The sequence below is a fragment of the Mya arenaria genome, chromosome 9 (assembly GCF_026914265.1).
Source record: "Mya arenaria isolate MELC-2E11 chromosome 9, ASM2691426v1".
NCBI classification, from domain to species: Eukaryota; Metazoa; Mollusca; class Bivalvia; order Myida; family Myidae; genus Mya; species Mya arenaria.
This window is the reverse complement of record NC_069130.1, coordinates 42,760,424-42,779,928: the sequence shown is the minus strand read 5'-3', so window position 1 is coordinate 42,779,928 and position 19,505 is coordinate 42,760,424. Positions and strand designations below refer to the sequence as shown.

At 35.0% G+C, this 19,505-nt stretch overlaps 1 protein-coding gene and 2 non-coding genes across 6 annotated transcripts in view; all 3 read right to left on the bottom strand.

Moving 5' to 3' along the window:
* The window catches only part of LOC128202915 (proline-rich protein 5-like), a 47,972-nt gene extending 28,880 nt beyond the window's left edge, over positions 1–19,092 (bottom strand). Inside the window, exons 1-2 of one of the 4 annotated variants that reach the window (XM_052904090.1) lie at positions 19,040–19,092; positions 1,587–1,945 (exon numbers count right to left, since the gene is read on the bottom strand). In XM_052904090.1, coding sequence (XP_052760050.1) covers positions 1,587–1,624 — 38 coding nt within the window. In that variant the 5' untranslated portion in view covers positions 1,625–1,945; positions 19,040–19,092. Of the gene's footprint in view, positions 1–1,586; positions 1,946–9,093; positions 9,226–10,773; positions 10,796–16,050; positions 16,146–19,039 lie in introns of those variants that run through there. The other 3 variants (XM_052904089.1, XM_052904087.1, XM_052904088.1) reach the window with 3 other exon arrangements.
* Trnal-gag (transfer RNA leucine (anticodon GAG)) lies at positions 513–589 on the bottom strand. The gene has a single exon. It is a non-coding gene; the product is annotated as a tRNA-Leu (tRNA).
* Trnay-gua (transfer RNA tyrosine (anticodon GUA)) lies at positions 6,820–6,910 on the bottom strand. The gene is given in 2 exon segments: positions 6,820–6,855; positions 6,874–6,910. It is a non-coding gene; the product is annotated as a tRNA-Tyr (tRNA).
* Positions 19,093–19,505: the final 413 nt, after the last annotated feature.

Here is a 19,505-nt window from a genome sequence, read left to right as displayed (position 1 = left end):
CTTGTAATTTGGAAGCAATTGGGTACAAATTTCATTATGTATTTTAATGTACTTTATTTTCTTTATTATTAATCAATTACGTAAAATAGGCACCTTATAAACACGAATTGCCATTGTTTCCTGGACGAGAAACGTATCAAAATATCCTTTGTCAATTTGGCATCTTTGTTCGTGCTGTAACGAACTACTTCCAAACCCCAACCAGAAGGCAAAACATCGAAACTGCTATGGTATAGTTAACATTGTACACAAACTGTATTATAAAACATTATGTTATGTAGTTGGTGGTGTTAGTAGTTTATACTCCAGGTCCCGGCGTGAGCACATTGAAGGGTCCCAGAGTGACAGTTTAACCACCGCACACCTATCCTGGGCAGTTTATCAGGCAGTTAACCAGTACTAGGTGCCGTCACCTCTGCAAGGAACTGACAACTTCCGTACATGCCAGGGGCAGTGGTACAGTGCGAATGGTCGTAGAAAGGATTTCATAACCAATCACAACAGAAGTGACCTGGTCCGCCCGGGAATCGAACCCGGGTTAATCGATTCTCAGTCCAACGCTCTACCGATTGAGCTAACCGGGCGGACTATTATGTAGTTGTTTTCTTCTAATATAATTTATACGACCAATGGCCCTGGACACAAATCCGATACACTTTTTATACCTCATAATAAACTTCCATGACCACAAACGAGTTGAAGACCTTTAAAGCTTCACTCTCACAGATTGATTGTTTTGACAACTTGTTACATTTTTTTTCTTTGAATGAGCCAATTTATGGTGCATATGTCTGGACACCAGGGATATAAGCCTACTGACAAAAGATCAGATCGCAATTTGATGTTTTATGGCTGAAAGCGTTATTAAGCCTTACAGAAAAATGAAATTGTCGGCAGTCTTCCAAATAGTTATCTGATATGAATAGAGGGCATTAGTGCCAAACCCAGCTGTTTCTGAGACAATAAGAATATAAAAAAGTCAAAACTGTACACATTTTAGAGTGTAGCTTTAAGCAGCACACGTGATGGAAAATGCTGTTGCATAGTTTTGACTTAATAACTTTAGTCATAGAAAGTATCTTTCAATTTGGGCAAAACAGTATCAAAATACTATCCGTCCGTAATCAATAAACTAGCAAAATAAATTTTCTCCCGTATTTAGCACTTTGTTAATAATTGCATACTGAATAAAGTATATAATATAGACTATGTCATGATCTTCACCAAACCGGCAAATAATAAAGTATTTACAATAAACTATTTTATTGCCATCTTCAAACCCGCCAATGAAAAGTATATGATATCGACTATGTTATGGCTATCTTTAAATCCGCTAATATTATTTATAACAATACAGACTATGTTATGGCTATCTTTAAACCCGCCAATATTAAGTATAATGATACAGACTATGTTATGGCTATCTTAATGCCCGCCAATATAAAGAATAATGATAGAGACTATGTTATGGCTATCTTTAAACCCGCCATTATAAAGTAAAATGATACAGACTATCATCAAACCCTCACAGGTTTACCCTTATAACTTTGTCTTGGAAATATACTAAATATCAAACTATGCTTTACCTTTTCAACGTTTTCACTCCAGTTTGTATAAAATCCATACCCAGGGCTTAAATCAATGAAACTCAACATTGATACATGATCAACTCGTCAGAAACTCCAATTTTCTGTGTCTTTCCGCTTTTTGGTTATGCCATTACAAGCTTTTGTTAAGTACAAGTAATTTCTTTCTTATAACTTATTCATTGCTTCTTTTTTACAACCAGTCCAGTTATGAATGCTTAATCACGTTTTGTATAACCAGTCCGGCGGTTAAACGGATAATCACGTATAGCTGTCTGTTACTTCTGAATAAGTATTTTCATGGAAACCGTCCTGTCAAGTCATATTCATCGGTTGTGGCGTTGCAGGCGCCCTGGATTCTGAAATAATCCAATATAGAACAGTTACATGGTTGTATTTTTTGTAACACTGAAACATTATGTTCGTATAATCAGACAAGAGAGGCATAATAAAGCCAGTTTGACACTCGTGCGAGAGTTTTTATAAAGGAATTGGACATTTCGCGCGAACACTATACAAATTATTACTAGGCTTCGCTCTACTTACTCATTATTTACTAAACCATTAAATCAACATTTGTCGGGCGTTACAACAACTTTTAGTTAGCACACTTGTTGTATAAAAGTATCTCTATTTCAAATTGAACATAATCAAAGGTAAACGATACGAACGTTATATATATATATATATATATATATATATATATATATATATATATATATATATATATATATATATATATATATATATATATATATATATATATCCTCTGGTAACAAGGCCGAAAGTTACAAAGAGTTTATATTATATACAATACATTGGCGGGTTAAAGATAGCAATAACATAACCTATATCATACACTTTATATTGGCGGGTTTAAAGATAGCCATATCATAGTCCGTATCATTATACTTTATATTGGCGAGTTAAAGATAGCATTTACATAGTCAATATCATACAGTTTATATTGACGGATTTAAAGATAGCCATGACATAGAATGTAACATATACTTAATATTAGCGGGTTTAAAGATAGCCATAACATAGAAGGTACCATATACTTATATTGACGGTTTTAAAGATAGCAATAACATGATCGATATGATATACTTTATATTGGTTCGGTTTAAAGATAGCATTAACATAGTTAATATCATATAGTTTATATTGAAGGTTTTAAAGATAGCATTAACATATTCTGTATCATTATTCTTTATATTGGCGGGTTTAAAGATAGCCATAACATAGACTGTAACATATACTTAATATTAGCGGGTTTAAAGATAGCCATAACAAAGAAGGTACGATATACTTATATTGACGGTTTTAAAGATAGCAATATCATGATCGATATGATATACTTTATATTGATTCGGTTTAAAGATAGCATTAACATAGTTAATATCATATAGTTTATATTGACGGTTTTAAAGATAGCATTAACATATTCTGTATCATTATACTTTATATTGGCGGGTTTAAAGATAGCCATAACATAGACTGTAACATATACTTAATATTAGCGGGTTTAAAGATAGCCATAACAAAGAAGGTACGATATACTTTATAATGACGGTTTTAAAGATAGCAATAACATGCTCGATATGATATACTTTATATTGGCAGGTTTTAAGATAGGAATATTAAAAGATTACATTATATATTGGCGGGCTGAAAGATAGCCGAAACAGATTGTTTGTTATATTACATTTAAGGGGTTTAAACCGTAGCCAAATAGAGTCCATATTATTTTTTATTCTCTATTGACGGGTTTAATTACAACCATTACAACTCATATTCCGAACATTGACAGGTAATACGCACATAATGTTTAAACAGTCTTCATGAAGCAACAACAGCTACAGCTAAATGAAAGCTTGGATAAAATGACTCAGAGTCTTTTACTTCTTTGTTTAAATTTTGTAAGACGTAAGTTACCGAAGCGTATAATAATACGCATTTAGCGGAAATCAGTCCAGATGAGATCATGTTTGTAACCAGAAATACGTGCAACAAACTCGACACTGATTTTCATATCAATTTGCAACTAATTCTAAAACCATTAACTGAATCATTTCTAAAGTAACCGATACCAAAAGTTGTTGTTTTGGTAGACCGAATTTATAAATACCTCAACTAGATTCTAACCAATTTTAAGATTTAAGTATAATTTAGCCTACGAATTAATTGATAATTACTTCCCCTGTGTTTGGCATTGTTTACATAATAAACCGGAATAGCCATGAATCAGTTTCTACAAGTTTCTCATCATAAAAGGATCAAAACTGTTTGAAATGAAATTTCTACATCCATCATATACAATTCGTCAATTATGGATCCATGTGTATATGCATGTATCGTATATTTAGAAATAAAGAGCCATATATCATTTTCGGAAGCACCATTGCCAGTTTAAGTCAACATCATTTTCGTAATCAAGTTTTCACTGTGAAAATCTTAAAGGCGCACAATTTAGGCTGATGCCAAAAATTATTAGTTTTCAAATTTAGTGCATAAGGATGTAATTTAACTCATTTAATTTTAATAACTTAATGATCATTACCATGTTTTACTAATTTAACTTAAATAACTTAATGATAAAATCATATGATTTCGGTACGGATAAAAAATATCGATATTTTGGCGCTTTTTAACTATGTAATATGCGGAAACGTATAAATAAAAACAAAAACCTTTATGAAGCTTTTTTATATGTACGTTAATCATATGTTGTTGTGTTTTTATGTTTTTGTCATTAAAGGGGCTAGACACTACATGATATAAATGCAAGAAAAAAGAAATTGTCATAAACTGACATAAAATTGATATCGTTGTGTATAACGCATTGTATCTTACACACTGATGTGTCACATCGCTTACAGCACATGCATCTTTCGCAGTTTATGCTAATTTTTACAATTCAAAGTTTACTACGGTTGTCTACCACCTAAATCCCAGTTAGTTAAACAATATAAGCGTCGGTATATTTATCTGTACTCATAAACAACTATGATTTAAACTTAATAGAAGCCATTATGCGCTATTTTAAAGGAGGAACAGCAACATGATTGTTGCGTTTATTATTTTAACCATGTAAAGTGATGTATTATCGGCCTCCTTCTAGCTCGCTTTGACAATTATATGCTTGTTTTCAGATAATACTGTATTTGCCGAGGATTGGACAAGCTAGATCTGGCCCCAATTTTTCGAAACTTCTTAAGCTTAACAGGCTTAAGTAACTTATTTCAATTAGCCAAAATGCATACTCAAATTGAATTTTGATAATTGAAAAATAATTAATTGTGATTATCATTAAGATACTGTAATTCCTATCGTATAAACACTCTTAAAGAAGTAAATATAACGCAAATTATTGAAAAAACAAAAATAATGAGCTTAGCTTAATCCTGTTATAAGGGACTTATAACGTTTTGAGAAATTGGGGCCTGTTGTCTAACCCTTTTAAAGTCAAATGAGTTGAACATGCATCAAATTGAAAAAAATCCACACTGACGCTTAATGACACTGAACCAATTCCTTACTCTGCCTTACTCTGCCTTACACTGCCTTACTCTGCCTTACTCTGCATTAGTCTGCCTTACACTGCTTACTCTGCCTTACACTGCCTTACTCTGCCTTACTCTACCTTACACTGCCTTACTCTGCCTTACACTGCCTTACTCTGCCTTACACTGCCTTACACTGCCTTACACTGCCTTACTCTGCCTTACACTGCCTTACTCTACCTTACACTGCCTTACTCTACCTTACACTGCCTTACTCTGCCTTACACTGCCTTACTCTACCTTACACTGCCTTACACTGCCTTACTCTGCCTTACACTGCATTACACTGCCTTACACTGCCTTACTCTGCCTTACACTGCCTTACTCTGCCTTACACTGCCTTACTCTGCCTTACACTGCCTTACTCTGCCTTACACTGCCTTACTCTACCTTACACTGCCTTACTCTGCCTTACACTGCCTTACTCTGCCTTACACTGCCTTACACTGCCTTACACTGCCTTACTCTACCTTACACTGCCTTACACTGCCTTACTCTGCCTTACACTGCCTTACTCTGCCTTACACTGCCTTACTCTGTTTTACTCTGCCTTACACTGCCTTACTCTGTTATTCATTTCGAGATTTGTAAACCATAACGCGGAAATAATAAACTGTATCATATGACAGGTACATTTGTGGACAGACAGGAGCTAAACAAGTATTAACATCAATATAAGTGGTGTCACCGTTGACAGTTATGCTTTGTTTTGCAAATGTCGGTCAACTACGGACTGTAGTTTGCAGAAACGCTGATTTCTCTAATAAGATGATGGTACTGTATATAGTCTGAAAAATATTCTACCAGCATTTAGCGGTATTATGCAACATGTTATATTAACTATCTATGCTCTCGTTCAAATTCATTAAATGTATAATTGACTGCTGACACAAAACACACTCCTCACTACAAGACCTCTGACAGGCGTTTCCGTGCGCACATTTATGCGCATAAGGACAGCACGGACCGGTTTCGATCGAGTCAGGGGCCGATCCCCCAATGAACCACACCTTTGTCAGACCTCAAACGGTTTAGATTTTACTTAATTATCGATGATTATTAGGACAAGTGCGCCGAAACAGACGCCAACTCTCGTCTGTTGTTATGTTTAGTCGTTAATTGGGCATTACTCGATACATGTTACAACGAGAATGAAAACCTTACTATTCATGGTCATGTTTAGTCTTTGGTAACCGTTGTGCCAAGTTTCATATGCATATCTTGATTTTTAGGGCAAGTTGGCATTTCCTCTTATAACTCAAATACCCTTTATTCAATTCACTTCATACCTTGCACAGTTGTTCAGGATGATCACACAATTAGGTTATCCTAAATATACAGATTATGGCCCTTGATTGACATTCAAACCTAAATTGACATTCAAACCTAAAAGGAGGAAAATGTTTTAGGTGAAGATTGGATTTTCATTAATATTTTTTATACCTTTCAATCGTCGTCATATTTCACACTATTGTTGTCTGCCATCATACAATTAGGTTACATAACTCCATATTATCCTTAATACAAATTACGGCCCTTGATTGACTTTTTAAAATCTTTTAAAACTTTTTTCTATTGTTTTTGAAAAGAATTTCGTCGAGTTAAGGTAAAAAACATTAGACTAATAATTGAAAAATAGAAAGGAAAAAAATCTTCAAAAAGATATATCCCGCGAACCGGATTTGAACCAGTGACCTAAGGATGACAGTTGTATATAACCACTACAGTCCTCCGCTCTACCAACTGAGCTATCGCGGGAGTTATACATCATGACGTGTATATACTAGTATATAATATAATAGAAAACATAGAACAAATAGTTTGCCACTCGTCTCTGTATGAAGGCTATTTTAATTGATTTTAAGAACTCTCTTATTCAATTAATAAGGGAAACCAATAATGTGTTGCTTTATATAGTAGAAATACTTTTCATGCTGATGATATAAAAAACTTTTTTTTCGAATAATTAAGTTAAATTAATAAAAACAATGTTTTCAATTTCAAGTTAAAAAAATAAAAAGTAAATCCTCGCTAACCATGTACAATCAGAGATCGAATCTCGTGACCTCAAAGTGCGGGGTAGTCTTTGTTTTATCACGGAATTGCTATAAAATAGAGAAGAGTATTAACGGTGCAAACTACCAAATAAATTGCAATTGGCCCTATCTATTATTTGAACGCCTTTTATGAAAATACAAATGTTGATTAACTTAACTTCACTTTCTTCAGTTTGTGTCTGATATTAAGACGTAAGAAACTATTTTTTTTACTGTAAAGGCATTTAGCTTGATTAATATTGTCTGGATGAAGGCGTAAACGTTATGCACCCACTAGCGGATTTAGAGGGGGGGCGCATCCGGCGCGCGCCCCCTCTAAAAACGTCAAAGGTTACTTTTTATGTCAATTTAGGAGATAAAAAATAATAAAATACGCCCATAATGCATCATTTCCAACTACAAATTGTTAATTTTTCTTGATTGCTAAACCCCAATCCATCTGCAAACAGTTTATGCCATACACTTTCGGTTCAGAGGGAGGGGTGCATGTCAAAAGGTTGCGCCCCTAAGCTACGCCCCTCTAACGTTGATTCCTGTATCCGCCCCTGGCACCAGTCAATTGTAACCACGGCCCCCAGGTCCAGGGAATAGCGGGGACTTTGTCTTACGGTCCAGCCAACCCCGGCTAAAATCCCCGCCCTGTGGGGACGAACAGATGGTAAAATCCTCGCCAAATGCCCCCGCACCCATGGGACCTTAGATTAGGCCCATTTCCCGCTATATTTAAAGCGAGATCAAAACCACCGCATTCACCCGGCACTGCGAGGCCAACTGAAAGGTTAACACACGGCCCATTTCCCCGGCTATCCCCGGTATACCCCCGGACCTGGGGGCGGGGGCGTGGTTACAATTGACTGGTGCATTATGATATTATCAAGCACATAGAAATCACTGTCATTTGAAAAAAATGAACTCCTGCTTTGGTGTCGGCATATGACCTGTAAGACATTTAGTGACATTTAACATTTTTTTTTTTTTTTTTTTTTTTTGGGGGGGGGGGGGTTAATTTCACTAAATGTTTAACAGGTCATATGACACCAAACCATCAATGACTTTGGTAGATATTAAAACCTTATCACTTTAGCACCAAATATGGCAAAGGTTAAAGGTTTGTACTATGACAACGACTCCGACAATGCCAAGGATTTTGGTCGAAAAAACAGATGAACTGAAAGTGAATATGGTTCGTTGTAGTTATCTTTAAAACCGTCTATTTATTATGTTTTGCGAAAAAAAAAGTAGGTGAAGCTCATAAAGAAAGAGTTAGCGAAAGATTCGAGGCGGAACCGAAAACGTTAGTTCAGCCGTTATTTATTTGACAACGATTTAAAAAATAAAATCACGTTCGTTTGCACGATGTTGCACCAGAGTTTGGTCGGAAACCGGCGATAACCCACTTATCCGGCTTGGTGACCACTAACCAAACTCACATGCACCAAAGCCGGGAATTGATTCCGGTGATAAGCGAGTGTGTTTCCTACTGCGCTTATGCACCAGTCAATTGGGACCACGCCCCCCAGGTCCGGGGAATAGCGAGGACTTTGACTTTTGGTCCAGCCAGCCCCGGCTAAAATTCCCGCCCTGCGCGAACGAATAGATGGTTAAAATCCCGGCCAAATGCCCCCGCACCCAAGATACCCTAGGAAAGGCTCATTCCCCACTATATTTAAAGCGAAGACAAAACCACGGCATTCACCCGGCACTGCCGGGCCACCTAAAAGGTAAAAACACGGCCAAATTCCCCGGCTATCCCCGGTATACCCCCGGACCTGGGGGGGGGGGGGCGTGGTTACAATTGACTGGTGCATTACCGGACAAGCACGCAAAAAGTTAAACAATTAATACTACCGTTCAACTTAAATGTTATATAATAACATAATTTACCTGCAATCCTGTGAACAATTTAACTAACAAACAGTCTTTATCAAAATTGTCCGGTCATTTGAACTTTACACAGATGAGCATCACAATACAATGTTAAAGACAAGCCACATCGATGAACAAACAATGCCTGCGTTGTTTTGAAACAAAAATACGCAGTATATTATAAGCTAGAATAGTCAACCCGAATAACTTATTACCTGCCGTCAATGACATGTCGTCTTGATAAAATAGATGCCGCGGTGTTTTATGACAGCTCATGTTTTGAAGTATAATTGAAATGATTTTATTCAAGCGACTGAATCAAATCACGAAACCACACGTAAGTATGTATCAATCAAAAATATAATCTCTTTGTTTATCCATAAATTGAGTCTGATAAAATACAACATATAAGCTATTTTATATGCAAATATGCTTCGCAAAAACGGTATGACAGAAATTTACACGCAAGAATAAATGGTATTACAGATTTTTGGCCAGAAATGTTATATCTTTTGCAAAACTTACATGTTAATTAAAAAAGATGATATAAAATAGATGATTAATGGCGAATGGTGAGGTTATATTCGTACTTCAGCCAAACCTGAAACGCAGTTTAAGTCAGTAAACCAATACGTTTAGATATCAGATAAACCCTAGGTGAATAGTTATTTGGACTAACTTTATCACACACAATTTATAAAATGGTTTTAAAGATTCTAAGCAGTGATGATGATGATGATGATGATGATGATGATAATCATGATGATGAAAATAATTATCTTAATGTTTATTTAATTGACCCACTGTTTACCAGACAAGCCTTAAGCCTAAAAAATATAAACTCATGAATTTTAAGTAAAACCAACAAATCGATTAGTTAATGGATGTAAGGTATAAGGGGCTTATTTTGTATTCTAATTTTCTTTCATAATTCCTGTTATCTGATAAAATAACAAAAGTGACTGACAAGCGTTATTTATACGAGGACCGAATTAGTCGCATTGCCACTAGCTGAGGTCATAAATACCGATACGACGTGTATATAAGTATTTGGATTGTTCAATGTATTTCGTTCTTAGCTTTCATCGTCGTCGTCGTCGTCGTCGTCGTCGTCGTCATCATCATCATCATCATCATCGTCGTCATCAACATCATCATCATCAACATCGTTGTCATCATCATCATCATCATCATCATCATCATCATCATCACCATCAATAACAACAGCAGCACCGTCATCGTGATTGATAATTGTTGCTTTTGGACTATGTTTTCAATACAGTAACGCTGCAATATTCTCAATTTAACCATACGAACATGCGGTAATCAGATGCCTTTGATACATGGTGCCTTGACATTTAGACATAAAACAAAACGTTCATCATGATGCAAGTGTTTACATACGACATCAGCATCATGAATCGTGAACAAGATGAAAAACCTACGCTAAGCGTTGGCAGTTGTGCAAAAGTTAAGAAGTGCTTAAATTGCACATAAAATCTATCGCGAAAACAAAACCAAGTTCATGTCGTTCGCAAAAGTGATTACCTTGTCAAACAAACATTAATGTTTTGTCGTGATATACTGCAAGATTTGTTGAAAGCGCACGAAAACAACTATTTAGAACCAATGACAATTATAAAGCAATGGTCGGATATATGTCTTATTGTCCGAACTAAAAACTTTACAGATGCATACCTCTTTTGGAATCACAATATCGTTCCTTTTTTTCAAGTTTCACTCAACAGGTTTAAGTCCAAATATATTACCTTTTAAGGCTCATTTAGGGCACTGCTAATATGAACGGTGTATAAACAAGGGTATATTATCATAAACAGACGTGTTTGGGTTAAAATGCACCTTGAAAACATTGATGTATGTGGAGTATATTTTATCTGCATTTTTGCGACATTTGTATTTCTTTAATCGTTTCAAGAGATAAGCTTGTAACACTTAAAACATGCATGCTACTTTATAACGAGGTGTTAAGTCCTAACTATGAGACAGATGGCCGATTTGTACGAACATTCGGCCGATTGTTTAGAATATTGTAAAAGTTAACAACGTTGTTAACTCGATCATTGTTTACTTTCAAATTTTTAATACTCAGACAGTTTCATGGACACGCATGTAATCTGCCGTGATATTAACATATATTGAGATAGCTGATTCAGCTATGCTTGTTTTACTTATAAATATCAGCACATCATAAAATATTTCGTGTTAAAGTTTACAACGATTCCGTTTACAACGTTGTTAACTCTGACAAAGTTCTGAACAATCAGCCCATTTTTAAAGTTAAAACCGTTGTTAACTTCATTTGTTGTTAACTTTCAAATCTTTATTGCTCTGGAAGTCTTAGGGATACATTTGTGATCTGCGGTATTTTAAGCAAGATTTAAGACCACTGCTTTAACTGTATTTGATTTATTTAGATATACGAGCACATCGTGAAATATTTCACCTTTAAAACTTAACAGCGATGTCGTTAATCACGTTGTCTACTTTAACAAAGTTCTGTACACACGGCTTTAGTTCTCGTAATTCGAAGATAATTAGTAAGGAACCAAGTATCTCCTAAAAATGAGATAGTATCTGTTAAAAAGGAATAAGTATCTCCAAATTAGGAATTTATATCTCCTAATTTGGAATAAATTTCTCTGAAAATAGTATTGACTGTGGCACTAGGACGCTTAAAAAGTATACCCTTATAACGAGGAAATAATTAAATATAACTAAGTACGATAATAGAAGGATATTAAGGTATATAATTATTATAATATTAACAACAAGATAAGTGGTGTCACCGTTGACAGTTATGCTTTGTTTTGCAAATGTCTGTCAAAGTCTTGCTGTAGGTTTAAGAAACGGTATTTTTCTAAATAGGTTATATGGTTATCTTTAAAACCTTCGATTTATGATGTAACTCACAATAACACAAAATAAGAGAAAGTTTCGAGGGGAAATAAATACGTTATACAAATGGTACTGCTTTTCGCCTTTCATGTTTAACAACACAATTTACCTGAAATCCTGTTAAAAATATAATAAAATATCCGGTAACTGGATTTGGAAGCAAATAAGTATCGCAACTCTATTTTACAGACATGTAAATAAAACAAACTTTGCCGGCGTCGTTTTATAGAAAAAAACGCAGTATGCATATGTGTTAAGGTACAAAAGACCACCTGTATAAGTTATCACCTATCGTCAATGACAATGTCGTCTTGATTTAAATAGATGAGGTGATGTTTTATGACAGCTTATCTTTCGTAATATAAAACTTAAGATTTAATTAATGTGACCCATTTAAACAACCGTAAATCAAATCACCAAGAAACAAACATATGTTATCAATAAAAGCTATGACCTTATGAACTATTTGGGAATAATATAAATACAAAAATAAGCTGGGTTTTTTTTTTTGGAAAATCAGGCAAGCGAAAATACGCACTTTTTCTCAATAGTAAATAAGCTAATTTAGAGAAAATTGGGTTATTGCAAAGAAATTAAGATATCTGTGAAAATAACTCTAAAATAAGATATGAAATATATGTTTTCGCGAAAATAAGTTTGTTTTCGTATTGAAGTCATACCAAGAGAACGAATATATATATATATGCTATATATATATTGAACCTTACCTAATGTTTGAAATGTTTTGGACCAATTTTAACCTACCAATATATAAATGTGAATAGGAAGATGTTAAGAAATGATGATGATGATGATGATGATGATGATGATGCAGCTCCTGCTTCTGCTGCTGCTGCTGAGGAGGAGGTGGAGGAAGTGGAGGAGTGGCAAAAATAAAACATTTTTCTTATTTTCAAAAACAAAATCAGCGTTTGGTTCCATTTGGCCATCATATCATTTTAAATATGTTAACTCAAATAATACTTATATAATAGTGGATCACAAGGCATCCTTATGACGGAAAGCATATCTTAAACATTGGCATACACTTACTTTAATGCAATTGCTTCTACTCCTATTAAAATCACTAAGTAGTAACTAAACGCATCATCATTTTTGAGTAAAATACTTGACTTAACGTCTTGTTTGTTTGACCGCTGTTAAGCAGTGTAAAATCAATACGATAAGCCCTTAAGCCAAAAAGGCATATACATATGACTGGCTATAAGTTAAGTAAACAAATCGATAAGTTTATGGGTGCAGGGTCTTAGGGTCAATTTTGTATTCTTGTTTTCATTAAGGATTTGTGTTATCTGATAAAATGTTGCAAATAGCAGACGAGCGTGTTTTATTCGAATAATAAATCATTCTCATATCATTACTGTGATTTTAAGTTGCGATATGATTTAGTGGTGATAGCATTTTCAATTCAATGTTCAAGTATTCCGTCCTGAGCAGTTCATCATCATCACCATAAGCAGCAGCAGCAGCAGCAGCAGCACCTGCACCATCATCATCATTATCATCAACACAATAGTGAGCGTGTTTTCCTATTCCCGCTTTGGGACTGTGATTTCTATATAACGTCGCTGTAATATTAGCCTTTTAACAATGCGGCTAGAAGGTGATCAGATGCATTTGATGTTCGAAGCCTTGACATCGCAATTTGGACATAACAAAAAACGTCAAAAAATATGCGAGTGCAATCACCTGACAGCCATCATTTATCTTGCGCAAGAAGAAAACAAAACCTTAATGATAGTTGGCACAAGTAAAGTAGAAACATACAATCAAACGCGGTCTTAAGGATCACATTACCATGCACATTTCCGGTTTTAACACATGTTTCACCTAAAGTGACAACCTTGTCAACGAAACTTCACTTTTTGTCGTGATTTATTTCAAGATTTGTTGAAAGCGCGCCAGAAATGTTATACGCATATATAGAGCAAATGTCATTATAAAAAAATATGTCTGTTTTATTCATGCTTTTCGATGAAATATGGGTTTTTTAATAATTTATTAATCAACTATTACGTATTTGACGAGATACAGAGACAATTGCCGCATCAATACAAAACAATTGAAGACAATATATGCCAGAACACGCTCTATATCGACCAAACTCGGCCAATATCGACAAAACTCGCCTAATATGAGTTTACTCCGCTTTGATTGGCTACAAAACTCGCCTAATATAAGATTTGAGAAATGAGCCATTTTTATTGGCTGTCGAAACTCGCCTAATATGAGAAATACGCTGAAAATTAGTTTTAAAGGTAGCCATTTTGTTTTCAGTTTCCGACTGTTTTGAAGAATTTGTGCTTCGTATAAACCTATTTAGCATACTTGAACCTATTGAACGATTGAACCACTTTGTACGGTTTGATATAACAGTTGTATTTAACCCGTTGGTGGATTTTACGACTACGTATTATGATTTTGTACGCCGACAAAATGGACGACGAAGGTGAAACATATGGCGTGTTGGCATTTCGGGCTCAGGCAAATACAGCTAACCTCGGACAAATAACTCGGCCAATATGAAATCACCTTATTAATAACATTATAATATGAAATACCAACAGCGAAAATATCAATTTGATATTTTAACTGCAAAATATTGAGTAAAATATCAACGTTTTGAACAACTTTTAAAATACGTTGTAGTTACTTCCTCTTGGTTTAAACTAAAGACGTTACTTTTAAAACAAAAAATGAAGCAATCTAAAATTTGAAAAAATGTTTGACAAGTGAAAATAAGATGTATTTGGAAATAAACAACTTACCCTTTATTAGAAAACCGGTAATCATGTGTTTCAAACGTTTTCTTGAACTTTGAAGTTGAATGTTTGAACATTTGCGTTCGTACACAACAGATTACGGACGAAACAACTGCTCGAACATAATTAGGATATTATATCATCGTTCAAATATATTGAGTTTGAACTGTTAGTCGTTGTAATTATAATATCTGTCATGTGTTTTCGTTCCGGATCGAAAAATCCGACCCGAGGGCACCTGCGTTGCCAGGTAACGAGGCTTGCCGAGTTACCGGCTACGCAGCGTGTCCGAGGGTCGGATTTTTCGATCCGAAACGGACACACATGATAGATATTTTTTTCTAGCATACCTTGAATTACACTTTTTTTGTGAAAAATGCATAGAAAAGCGCAGTTTTGTAAATTTCACCAAAAAGCACGTGCGATGATGTTAGCTGACGTCATGACGCGCATTAATATTTATTCACTGCATACGTCAAGAAGTTCCTTCAGTATCACGTCTTTTAAGGGTTATTTTGTTTTGTTTTGAAGGTGTGTTTTTGTAAAGTTAATAGTTATGGAACTCATCTATTGAAATCTCATAATAATGATTACATTAAATGTAAAATAAAAGAAATGAAAAGTATTATGTCACAGCGCGTAACTCATCTGGCATGGGGGGATGCCAGATGGAGTTTTCCAGCACGGCTGAATTCACCGGAAATGCCTATCCGATGTGCTAGAATACGTTATATGAACTATCCGTAAAGTCCACACAACAATTAACTGATTAACTATTTTTTTTATTTTACCCACCCACGTCAACACCCTAGCGTGACATTCACTCTCTACCTGGAAAACGACCTGTCTTTAAGCGAATTAGACTGGTCCTGGACAGTGATCATGAGGGATGACTGAATACTCATGTATCAAGAAACAAACTCTAAAACTAAGAAAATGTTTTAATCCAACCATTATATATTTTCATTCAATAAATGGCGGCGTAGTAATTTGGTTATGTATTCATGCCCTGTTTAATTTAAAAGTGCTATCGTTATTTTTGGAACATATTAGCGTTAATAAAAGTAACGAAGCAAATAGCCCCAAAAAATATCCTCTATCTGTTTTAGTTGGTGATCATAGAAAAAACTATATCTTCACTCGTGGCTTCGCGACGCGTGAAAATACGTTTTTCTTTGACACACGTGATATAAAATACTATCTTACTCTGAAATCAACACATATCCTGTCCTATATATGCATATATGTTATAGTTCAAATGAAGGATTTACTTTACCTCCGTAAATTTCTTGTTGAAAATCGTTCCCTTTTCAAGTCCCATAAACAGTAGATGTCGTCCCGTTTGTATTCTTAACTGGTTCACAGAAACACAATATTAACAAAGTTTAAATGTAAACTCTTTGGTACTTAACCTAATTATATATTTTATAATCAAAGTCAAAGTCATTGAAATTTGCGCGAATGCGCATCGCATCTTTATTTTGTAGACAAGCCATTTGAATCAAACAAACAATGCCTGCGTTGTTTTGAAACAAAAAGACGCAGTATATATTAAGCTACAAAAGTCAACCTGAATAACGTATTACCTATCATCAAGGTCATGTCCTCTTGATTAAAATAGAAGCGTTAATGTTTTGTGATAGCTTATCTTTTTTTAAATTAATAATTATATGAATACTGACATTGAATTAAAACGACCCATTGCCAAATCAAATCAACAAAAAAATGTTATCAGTACAAACTATGATCTTATGATGCGCAAAAAATTTGGATTGATTTAAACACAATAAAAAATGTTTTTGCGAAAATAAAAGGTTGCTTTTTCTCAAAGGTATGAATTCAATAAAGTAATTTCGATAAAACGGGGTTATTTTTAAGGAATTAAGATATTGTGGCGAAAAAATAAATGAGTTGAAAAAATATGATTAAAAAAACCATAATAACTTTTGCATGCCAAAAAGAGAATAATGAATATTAAAATTAGAAGCAATGCTACTGCTGATGCTGCTGCAGCTACAACTGTTACTGATGATGATGATGATGATGAGGAGGAGGAGGATAAGGAGGAGGAGGAGGAGGAGGAGAAGAAGGAGGATGAGGAGTATGGTGAGTAGAAGGACGAGGACGAGAAGGAGGGGGAGGAGAATGAGGACGAGAATAGTGAGTAGAAGGAGGAAGAGGAGGATAGATAAATGTGTTAAGAATAGTTCTAACGGTTTTTACAAAAATCAGAGCGTTTTTCAGCAAATATATTTAGTTCCATTTGGCCATCATTTTGTTCTAAAAATGTTAAATATGTCAATAATTATGTACCATATTGGATTACGAGGCATCCATGACGGATGGCATACATCAAACATTGCCGTACACGTACTTTAGTGCAATTGCTTATACTCCTATTAACACCTCTTAGATAGATTAACTACTTCGAATCATGAATCCTTCAAATACTGCAAATGGAATCTGTTATGTCCAGTGCTGCACTTGTTTTAGTAACTTAACGCGTCAGCAGCTTTTGGTCAAAACTAAACTTAAATGCTTGTTTGCTTGACCGCTGTTTAAATAAGATAAGCCCTTAAGCTAAAAGGGCATATAAATGTAAATGCGATAAGTTAAGTAAACACATCGATCAGTTAATGGGTGCAGGGTCTTAGGGGCTAATTTTGTATTCTTGTCTTCATTTAGGATTTTTGTTATCTGATAAAATGTTGAAAAAATGCAGACAAGCGTTATTTATGCAAGGAATAAATTATTCCCATTGCCCATAGCTGTGATTATAAATGTCGATATGCTTTGGAGGTGCTAGCTTGTTCAATTCAATGTATTCCGTGCTAAGCAGTTCTTTATCATCATCATCATCATCATCATCATCGTCGTCGTCGTCCTCGTCGTCGCATCCATCATCATCATCATCATCATCATCATCATCATCATCATCATCATCATCATCGTCGTCGTCTTCGTCGTTGTCGTCGATATCGCATCCATCATCATCATCATCATCGTCGTCGTCTGTTTCGTCGTCGTCATCGTAGTCATTATCGTCGTGGTCGTCGTCATCACAATCGTAAGCGTATGTTTCCAATGTTGCTTTGAAATTATGATTTCTATACAATGCTGCTGCAATAATAGCATTAAAACAATGTGACCAAGGTGGTCAGATGCCTTTGATGCTTGGAGCTTTGACATCACATTTAAGACAGAACACAAAACGTGCGATTGCATCTGACAGTCATCATCATTAAGCGATGGTAGTCATGCATAGGTAAATCCACCGCGACCTTAAGGCGTCAAACACCAAGAGCATGTCCGGTTATAACACATGTTTCACAATACTGACAACCTTGTCAACAGTTCACTTCTTGTCGTGACATGCTGCAAGATATGATGAAAGCTCACGATAATAGATATTTTGGACCAATGTCATTATCAAACACTGGAGTGTATGTAACCTCTATAGTCAAAACTGAAAGCTTACTTTATCTTCGCAAATCTCTTGCGAAATCACAATATCAGTGCAGTCGCATTCAGTATGCTTAAATCCAAATTTCAGATTCACAATGGATGTTATAGGCACTGTCAGTGTTACGGAAACCAAAAATAAATATATAAAAATGGTTTATATTTTTCTTATGGACACTGGGCCCAGGAACCAAGTGTCTTGTTGTTATAAGGAGTAATACGGACTTATTATATCCGTGTTATAAAAAAGGTCTAAGTGTCTCCTAATGAGGACTTTGGATCACCTTATTAGGAATAAATATATCCTAAATTTGACTAAGTATCCGCTCCAAGCTATGAATAACATTTGCTCCTGGGTTAGTTATAGTATAACTCAAAAATAGTATATACTGTGGCATTAGGACGCTTATATAGACAATAATATGAATGTCATCAAACATATTTTCATCACTCGATACGTTCTGAAAGACATGAAGTTATAAAAGTATGGTATTAATAACAAGATATGTGATGTCGCCGATGGCAGTTATATGGAAACTCAGATAAAAAAATTGCACAAATGACGACCGAGCCGACGACGACGACACAGCTATTAAATGCGCTGATTCTCTTTCTTCGAAAAAGATAATATGCTTTGTTATGGTTATCTTTAAACCCGTCGAATTCTTATTTATTCCACAAAAATACGTTGTATGTAACACAAATAAACACGCAATAAGAGAAGCTTGAAGGAAAAAGCAAAAACGTTAAACAAATATTACATAACTTTTCACCATTGATGTTAATATGGCAGCCTTATTTACCTGCAATCCTGTATGTACGATTTAACACAAAATCCAGTCAAGAGCATTTGCGCGAATGAGCATCGAAACTTTTATGTTAGGCCTAAACAAAAAATATGTCCGTTTCGGGTAACCCGATCCTACCTATAAAAATGCGCCGACCCTAACTATTTTTTTCCGTTTCTGAGAAAAACAACAACATTTGTTAGCGAATAGACGGTTACGAAGGGCGGATAAATGCAGATTTTAATCAGAATTATTGTTTATATGATAAAACAAAGTCAGGCAATGACAGTAATGTAGGAAAGACTGCCATGTGCAAGAAAACACTCTGAACTTACGACAGATTTTGAAAAAAAAAATAATAATCCTACCTTACCTACCTAGAAATTTTGGGAAGGTTACCCTAAACAAACAATTATTTTTTTGGCCTTACAGACAAGCCATATGCATAGAACGAACTACGCCTGCGGTGTTTTGAAACAAA